This window comes from Carlito syrichta, unplaced genomic scaffold (genome assembly GCF_000164805.1).
Source record: "Carlito syrichta isolate Samal-C Ts95f unplaced genomic scaffold, Tarsius_syrichta-2.0.1 Scaffold107890, whole genome shotgun sequence".
NCBI classification, from domain to species: Eukaryota; Metazoa; Chordata; class Mammalia; order Primates; family Tarsiidae; genus Carlito; species Carlito syrichta.
The window spans coordinates 177,108-186,104 of NW_007051986.1; the positions used below are offsets into that span (position 1 = coordinate 177,108).

An 8,997-nucleotide genomic window follows, 5' to 3' on the forward strand; every position below is an offset into this window, starting at 1 on the left:
AAAAAAAAAAAAAAAAAAAGGTAAAGGAGTGTTATGTGATCAGATATACTATAAAGATGACCCTGGAGGAGATCTTTATATGAGCTCAGTAGCTTGAAGCTGCAGTAAGTTATAATCGTGCCACTGACTTTAGTCTGAGTGACAAAGAACCAGTCTCTGAAGAAAAAAAAAAAGATCACCCTGACAAGAGGCTATCAGGATCCTTAGTTCTAAGTTTCTGATGAGGACTTGAAATAGGACCATGGCCACAGGGAGAACTTAGTCACCACGGGGTGGTTTATGAGGGGGAGAGGCACTCAGCCGGATGGGTGTATGTTTCCTATCAGGGCTATAACAAATTACCACAAACTTCAGAGGCTTAAAACCACACAAATGTATTATCTTACATTTCTAGAGGTCAGAAGTCCAAAATGGTTTTTGCTGGACTGAAGTCACGTCGGGGGTTGTATTTCCCTGTGGAGGCTCTGAGGAAGAATCCCTTGCCTCTGCCAGTTTCACAGGCCACTGCATCCTGTGGCCCAGGCCCCTTCTTCCATCTTCACAGCCAGCAGTGCAGCATCCGCCCCCTCCCATGATCCTCCTGTTTCCCTCTTCCACCTAGAAGGGACCTCATGATTACATGGAGCCCACCTCAATAAACATGGGTCATCTCCCCACCACAAAATGCTTAACTTAACCAAAACGACAAGTTCCTTCTGTCACGTAAGGTACCATATTCATAGGTTCTGAGGTTTGGGACGTGAAGATGCTTGGGGGCTATTATTCTGCTTATCACAGGGGGTCATCAGTGAGGCGCACTCAGGAAGAGGCTGTGAGCGGAAGATGAAGTCGGCATTGGATGGACCAAGTGTGAGGTGCTTGGAGGACACCCAGGGGGAGATACCTCCTGGCATCTCCAAACACTAACTTAGCACCTCCCAAGAGACAGCCACTGCAGATACAAAGGTGAACGTTGTATTTCAGTGATCCCAAGATACCTGCTTTTTCACTTTTAGACATTTCTGAAATTAAGATGAATCTTTTAATTCATGACAACTTAACAACTGTAACTGGCAGGTTTTTCCTGTCCTGGAGACAGAGGGAGAGTAAGGTATCATACCACTGATGGCTTCATGGAATCAATAAAATTCTGGTCTTGGCTGGCACTAGAGTGAGCCTTACTAGAGAGTTAGCGCTATCACAGCCTAGTCCCCAGGCCTTCCCTTTCCTAGTTCCTAGTCTGGTTCCTTCAACTCTGGGCTCCTGTGTGTCCTGCAGCTCTGATGCTCAGATCCTTTGTAACTAATGGTCCCCACCAGAGCCACACCCATGTTCAGCTCTGTAACCACAGCAGGGTTCAGGAACCACCCCTCTCCCCAGGTGTGCCTCAGTCATGGGATTCAGGCTCAGTGGTTCTCAGCCTGGCTGCACATTGAAAACTCCCGGGGAGCTTTTGAAAGATCCAATGCCCAGGCTGCAACCTAGACCAACTCAAGGACAATCTCCGAGCTGTTACAGCTCCCCAGGAGATTCCAATGGGCAGCTAAGGTAGAAGAAACAATCTCACTGGGTACAAGGGAGAAGCAGCATAAGGCAGCACTGGTGGGGAGTGGAGGATGTTAGATCTAGGCTACAGAATAATACCTGTCTCCCATGCCCTCCTCCACTAGACTGAATTCCTGGAAGGGGACCGCCCAGTTACCCCAATTTCCTCAAGGCACTAGCCCTGTGCCAGGCACATTGTGAGAGCCCAGAGAATGTAAGCTTCGGGGCCTAAAAGTCATGCAGAAAAGACTCTGTGCCAAGAAAGTTCTGGGAAAGGAGCCCACTGGGTCTGAGCCAGCCCTCTGATTCACTGTGTGACCTCCAGTGAGTCAGTGCCCCTCTCTGTGCCTATACAATGCATGGTTGGCCCAGGTGGCATCAAAGTACCCTTCAAGAGCCAGCCTGAGTTTGCACTTTACCTAAGGGCTGTGGGAACTACTGCAAGGACAGTGGAAAAACCAGATTAGGGAAGACACTGGCTCTCAGAGTCATAAGGATCCCGATGATCCTGGCCCACCCATCCCATTTCTGTCCAATGTCAAAGAGGCTTCCTGCTCACCCCTGACAGGTCCCACCATCTTCTAGATGTCCCAGCCCTTCCAGGTCTAAAATCTCCACCTCTGGGCCTCTATCTGCAGGTGGCTGCAAGGACAAAAGATCCTGAAAGCCAAAGATCTAAGAGCAACAAAACAAGAACCCCCAGAGAAGACTGGAGAACACAGTACAAGTGAAGGGGAGTCTACATGGCAAGCAGAGTTCAGGTGGGGAGGCCACAGGACACCTGAGAGGCCGTGGCTCTGCCCTTAAGAGCAGTAAACTAAGATGAGGTGGTTCAGTACACCAGAGACACTTCCAAGGAGGAACTTCACAGGGGGAAACACTCAAGGTCTGAGGCAAGTCCAAAGAGGCTGTGGAGAAGGCCCCTGGCTTCTGGCCATCATCCTAGCCAAGGCCCTAATACAACTAAAGGCTTTTATTGGGAAAAGGAAATTGACCAAAAAGTGGTCTCCAATATCCTCAACTGCCTGAGGCAGCTGGGGCCTCCTCCACAAAGTCCAGGAAAGAAGGGGCCACCAAATTGGGCCTTCAGCAGGCTCAGGTGTAGAGGTCAAAGTCAATGCGTTTGGAGTTGTAGAACTGACCATCCGGGGGGTCCAGCTTCCGGCAATAAACACCATCTGGGAAGTAGCCTTCACTCACCCAGGTCTGCAAGAAGAGAGAAAACTGGGGAAGAACTGAGAGGAGTCGGGGGAAGAGAGGGACAGAGCAGAAGGAAGGAGAAAGGGGCTTACCTGCATCTGGGCACTGGTGAAGGGCCCATACAGTTCGGCATCCCCTGTGTTCTCCCACTTATATTCCCACATCACATCCACCAGACCATCTCCTGGTGACTCTGCCTCTAAAACAACAGGCAAAGTCATTTGGGCTCAAGTGTCCTGCCTCCTGCCCACTATGCCCCTACTCTGCCATCTAAGCTCACCTCCTCTCTGGACTGGAGTTGGGGTCTCCAGCTCCCCTTCTCCCACTTCCTCAGCAAACATATCCAGGGAGGGCGGGGGTGTGGGGTCATGGGGTCCCTGGGTCCGGCACCCCAAACCCTTCAGCCGCATGGCCAATCGTTCCCTTGTTTCCTGGTATACGCCAAGGTTGCCCCGGGCCACCATCTGGTCAGCCAACCCCGAGAGCCGGTCCAGGCGTTGGGGAGAACTGGGCCGCCCGGGCCCTTTGCTGCTCCCTTTGCCTCCTCCTCGGGCCCCCAGACGCCGCAGTGCTCCAGCCACTGTCTCTTTAGGCAAAAGCAGCTCCAGAAGTCCCTCCAGGAGGGCTTGGACACTCATTGGTGTCTGGCCCACACTGTCTTCCTCTTCTGAGTCTGAGGCCTGATGCTGATCAGGTGGCCGCTCCCTAATCTTCACCTGTCATGAGAACATAGGAAGTTATTTCCTACAAACTGCCACGGGGGCACAGACCTAGCACTTGCCACCCTCAAGCCCAGCCATGCCAGTCTCTAGGCCACACCCAGTCAATGTTGTCCAGCCAGCTGTCTCGGATCTGAGCATCCCGGTTCAGGAAGTAGTTGCCATCAGCATCAAAGTGGCCTTCCTCCATCTCCTCCTGCAGGTTGAAGGGTGTGATCCGCACACCCCCTTCACTGGGGAGTGTGGCTGCTTCCTGACCTGCACCAAAGACACAGTTGCCCACGTTAAGCATGCATAAAAGAGAAATGGGCCTCCTTTGTTACAAAACCCCAGAACCCCTTACTTATCCCTCCAGCAAAGTCCATTCTTGGGTATAGCTCACCTTCTACATCCTCTGAGGCCAGGATGTCATATTTACTAGAACCTTCATCATCATCATCCTCCTCATCACTGTCCAAAGAGTGTTTGCCTTTGAAGCGGCTCCCAGGACCCCCTGTCCCAGCCACAGGGTCCACCAGCTGTGAGCAGGAATCAGCAAGTTAAGAAGTGCAGGTTACTGGCTACTTCCCCAAATACTCCAGAATCTGGACTCAAACTGAAAATCCTCCAAACCCATTCCTCAGAGAAACTAACACTTTTGGCTGGATGCAGTGGCTCAAACCCATAATCCCAGCACTTTAGGAGGCTGAGGCGAGAAGACTGACTGAGTGCAGGGGTTCAAGACCAGCCTGGGCAACTTGGTGAGATCTCGTCTACAATAAGTCAAAAAATTAGCCGGGTATGGTAGCGCATGCCAGTAGTTCCGGCCACCTGGAAGGCTGAGGCGGCAGGATCGCAGGAGCCCAGCAGGTCAACGCTGGGGTGGCCATGAGTGTGACACTGCACTCCAGCCTGGGAAACAGAGTGAGACTCCACTTCGAAATAAATAAATAAACAAACAAAAAACTAACACTTTCTTTGTTCCCACCAGCTTTCTTCCTCTTCAAGCTTCTAGCTCCTTCCTCTCTTCCCCCCCCAGTCCCTTCCCAAGACGCAAAAGTTTGGTTCCCTCACCTTTTTCTTGGGGACACTGATTTCATCCTCATCCTCCTCATCTCCTACGCCTTGGAAGGTCACTTTCCTCTTTGGCATGACGGGACAGAAGGGCCTTCCTCAAGCTGAGCCGAGGAAAAGGACGCAGAGTAAGGGAACCAGATGAAGGGGCGGGGACTCACCGCCAGAGGAACCCTGGCACAACAAACATTTCTCCTGGTAAGTGACAGGTACGGTTTGGAAGGGAGGGAAGACAGAAGCAGGAGATCAAAGGGAGAAGAGGCCCCGGGACTTGGTTCGGCATCCGCGAGAGTTAATAGAGCGGACGCGCGGAGGATTCCCCCGCAGACCCTACGGATATCCCCACCCTGAACGAAAGAAGTCAGCTCCACCACGTGATCACCAAATATCCAGCCCCGCAGTCTGGGCGCGACGAGGCTCGGCGGACTGACTCCCGCTCCCCGACTCCTAGAGCTCGTGGGGTCCAGGCGGACCCAGGACCTGGAGCCCTAGCCACCCCGCTCCTCCCTGCTCCGAACTCCCAATTCCGCGTGGTGATCTCCAACTGTCCCAGGGTGTGTGTACAAATTAGAGGGCTACAGCCACGGGGATTCGGCAATCTCACCCGCGCGGGCTCACCTGGGGATCCAGAGCAGGCTCAGGGGAGAAAATGAGAGATGCTTTCGCCAGAGTTACATCCGGGGCACCTGGCCGCCATCACCCGGAAGAGGACTGCCGAAAGCACCAGGGAGGGCCGGAAGTGGCTTCACTCCAGTTAGAGAATGAACTCAAAGAGCGGGCGGAAGTTCATAGCGAGGGAGGGAAGACGCCCCCATCCTCTCTCCCGCCAGAAGTGACGTAAGCCGCTTGGGACGACAATGGCGAGAAGAAGGGCTTTAGAATGCTTAGGCTCGGATCCGGCAGGAGGGATGGCCGGAAGTGCATTCGATTCCCTCATCCAGCAGTGGAGGCTCCCAGGGTTAGGATGGAGGAGCAAAGTCCCAGAAGGCCCAGTGGGTACCTGTCTCACTTTCCCTTTCGTGGGTTGGAGCCATCGTTCTCCCAGGACTGGCCAAGGTCTCTGCTTTCCTTACCATCTCGTTAGGAATTCTCCCTTCCCGCTCCTATCGTCCAGTTTTCAGCCCTTCTGTTCTGAGAGGTGCGGCCTTGCCCTTCTCTCTGAGGGAAGGCCTGGCTCTCCTGATGGCCTACCTGTGTGCCCTAGAGCGGGGCACTGATGGGTACCGGTCTATGGTCTGTTAAGAACCCAGCTGCAGCCGGCTCGGTGGCTCAGCCTGTAATCCCACGCCTTGGGAGGCTGAGGTGAGTGGATTGCCTGAGCCCGCGGGTTCGAGACCCGCCTAGGCAATTTGGTGGGACCTCATCTCTACAATAAACCAAAAAATTAGCCGGGTGTGATAGCGCGCGCCTGTAGTTCCAGCTACTCGGAAGGCTGAAGCAGAAGGATCGCCGGAGCCCAGCGGGTGGAGGCTGCGGTGGCTGGGAGCGGCCACTGCACTCCCGTCTGGGCGACAGACTCCAACTCCAAAAAAAAAAACCCAGCTGCACAGCAGGAGGTGAGCAGCTGGCAAGCAAGCAGCAAAGCTTAATGTGTATTTACAGCTGCTCCTCATTGCTTGCATTACCGCTTGAGCTCTACCTCCTGTCAGATCAGCAGCATTAGATTATCATAGGAGCCCAACCCCTAGCGTGAACTGTGCATGTGAGGGATTTAGGTTGTGGCTCCTTGTGAGAATCTAATGCCTGATGATCTGAGGTGGAACCAAGGCAATGATGCTATATATTTCATTATATGTTACAATGTAATAATAAAGTGCATAATAAATTTAATATGCTTGAATCATCCCAAAGCCATGCCTTCTAACTCCCACCCCCACCCCATCTGTGGAAAAATTGTCCTCCAGGAACTTGGTTTCTGACGCCAAAAAAGTTGGGGACCACTGCCCTAGAGGGCTGTCTATGCATGTTCATAACATAGCTCCCCTTTAGGACCCAGGGGAAGTCATTTGCCCCAACCTTGAGCGAGTTCCTTCTGGAAATCCTCTACAGGAGAGGTGGTATCGACACCTGTGCCCAGTACCCAGGCCATAAGCCATTTGTGCCCTGCTCTCAGGTAGACCTGGAAAAAGGCAAGAGTGCCTCTCAAACCACAGCTGTATCATGAAGCCTGCCCCTTAGCAAAGCAGGTCCAGCAACTCCTGCCCAGACGATCTATATCCAGTCCAAGCAGAAGTGAGGCTGGGAGGTAGAAGGGATGGGTCCCCATGTTGAGACCAGACCTGTAGTTCTTGAGGACACTCAGAACCTGAATCTCCCCAGGCCAAGACTGCCCAGCCAGCACCTCCTGGAGCCAAAAGATGGCGGCATGTACCCCCCACTCCCCTAAAACTGGACGGACCGCTTCTCTTTTCCGTTTCCTCCCATAGTGGCTCACCATGAAACGGCACTGAGAGTCCATGCTGTCTTCCATGGGCACAGAACACCGGCGCCAGACCAGGAGGACATCTTGCTAAAGAAGGGGGCCCAAAACTGCCAGTGCTGCAGGCTCATCCTCTGGGGAAACCTCCTCTTCTACCTAGAACACCAGGCGGACTGCACACCCTCATCCTGTTTGAGAACTATCAGGAGGAGCCACGCCTTAAGGCCACAGAACCCTGTGCCTTTACCATCCTGACTCCTGGGGTGAAGGGCACAGGTAGGCAGGCCTATAACCTGCCCACAGAAAACCAGGAGCTGGGTTGGCTATGGGCACTGGCTGGGGAGGGCTGGAGATGGCTGGCTGTACTATTACCCTCCCCGAAGGCCCAGTGCCGGGAGCTGTGCCAGGTAGCTGGCCAAGAGCCCAGCTCACCCCCAGAGGATATGGCTTTCTAGGCACCTTCAGTCCCCTGCCAGCTTCCAGTTATATGAATGCTTTGGAAAGGAGATCCAGGTGCTGCAGGTGGTACATAGAGGGCTCCAGGTCAGTGACAATGGAGACAGCAGATCCCAGGCAGAACTGGAGCAGGAGCTCAGCCAGTGTTTGTTGACAAGTGACTGAGAGATGGACCAGAGGTCAAAAGGTTTCTACTTGCCAAAATCAGAGACCCAGGTCCTGGCTCTGTCGCTGCCTCCCTAGTCCTTACTCTAAACTCCCTTATCAAATAACAAGGCAAGAGACAAGCCCAGGTACAACAGCAGGTTCTTTTTGGGGTTCCTTGAAGCGCTGCATGGGGTGGGAGCAGAGAGAGAAGAGAATGTAAACATTGCGTTCCACCCCCTGGAGCTCAAGGGAAGACTCCTTACTCGGGGGCTGGAAGGTTGTAAGGGAACAAGGTGAAAGGTAGGGGGGTCCTGGTGAGACAAAGCAGGAGAGGCCTGAGAATACAGAGCAAGGTGGGTGAGAAGGAAGAGCAGGAGGGTGGTGAGAGGGGCAATGGGGGATAGTGCATGTCCCCTTAAATAAACCAGAGTGCAGGAACACTATGGAAGGAGAAGAACCAAAGGACAGAAGACAAAGCAAGCACTCCCACCCCAGGCTGACCTAGTCTTCTGTACATAATTACAACAGAGATGTCCAGAAGTAGAGCAAGGAGAGCCTTGTCCCCCAGCCAGGAAGTGGAGGAGGAAAGTAGGGCTGAAGAAGGGAAAAAGGAACCCAGCTCCCTCATAGATAAGGGAAGCCAATGGAGTGTAAGAATCTGCAAACTGCCGACTCTCATCGCCAAGAGTCACCCTTGTGATGACAAAAGACCAATGAGGACAGCGCCTGGGAAGGGATCCCCAAAGGAGTAGGAGTGACAGAGACCCCAGCGGGTCTAGTTGGAGGTGAGAGGCTCCAGACTTCTTCACAGCTGCCCCAGGACAATGCAGCAGCCCTGAGCACTGTGGCTGTCCTGACTGAGTAGGGATCAGCAGCTGGCAAGGAGATGGGGAATCAAGCCACTTTCCTCAGAAAAAGGGACAGCCTGCCAAGGGGACTGGAGGCAGCACCTAAGGCCAGGCCTGCTCTTGGCTTAGGGAAGTAGAGGGGGCCATGCAGTCCAGCCCCAGGGCAGAGTTCAGAAGTAAGCATCCTGCCGGGCCTCAGCTGCTGAGGACCTGTCCCCACCATCATGGGGGCCTGGAGGCCCATCTGTCTTTCGACGCAGCGAAAGCTTCCGGCCTTGGGCCTTCTTCTCCTGCTTCTGCCGCTCCTTTTCCTGCTTCTGCTGTTCTTTCTCCTGTTTCTCCCTCTCCTTCTCCTGCTTCTCCCGCTCCTTCTCCTGCTTCTGCCGCTCCTTCTCCCGTTCCTTTTCCTGCTTCTGCCGCTCCTTCTCCCGTTCCTTTTCCTGTTTCTGCCGCTCCTTCTCCTGCTTCCGTGTCTCCTTGCTGGGACCCAAGGGGGTGCTGTTGCCAGTAGGTGAGGGAAGGGATGGATGCAGTCCCTCAGCGGTGACCACAGGCCCTGGGGCAGGCCCAGCACTGGCTCTGCGGGCAGGAGGAGGGGGGGAGGGGGGCCCTCCAACTGCCCGGGAGCCTC

General features: G+C 53.9%; 2 protein-coding genes across 3 annotated transcripts in view; both read right to left on the bottom strand.

The window, feature by feature from the left end:
- Positions 1 to 353: 353 nt before the first annotated feature.
- CD2BP2 (CD2 cytoplasmic tail binding protein 2) lies at positions 354 to 5,265 on the bottom strand. Of its 2 annotated transcripts, none has more exons than XM_008067682.2 (7): positions 5,115 to 5,265; positions 4,497 to 4,600; positions 3,826 to 3,961; positions 3,544 to 3,701; positions 3,005 to 3,440; positions 2,817 to 2,923; positions 354 to 2,730 (listed from the first exon to the last, which is right to left on the bottom strand). In XM_008067682.2, exons 2-7 carry the CDS (start codon positions 4,572 to 4,574, stop codon positions 2,620 to 2,622), a joined length of 1,026 nt encoding a protein of 341 aa, XP_008065873.1. In that variant the 5' UTR covers positions 4,575 to 4,600; positions 5,115 to 5,265; the 3' UTR covers positions 354 to 2,619. The 2 variants fall into 2 exon arrangements, with proteins under 2 accessions (XP_008065873.1, XP_008065868.1); XM_008067677.2 differs by having other exon boundaries at positions 4,497 to 4,691; positions 5,115 to 5,188.
- A 2,395-nt stretch (positions 5,266 to 7,660) lies between these two features.
- Positions 7,661 to 8,997, bottom strand: part of TBC1D10B (TBC1 domain family member 10B) — a 12,686-nt gene continuing 11,349 nt past the window's right edge. The window contains 1 exon segment of the mRNA XM_021717068.1: positions 7,661 to 8,997. This exon segment is cut by the window's right edge and continues 21 nt beyond it. Coding sequence (XP_021572743.1) covers positions 8,537 to 8,997 — 461 coding nt within the window. The 3' untranslated portion in view covers positions 7,661 to 8,536.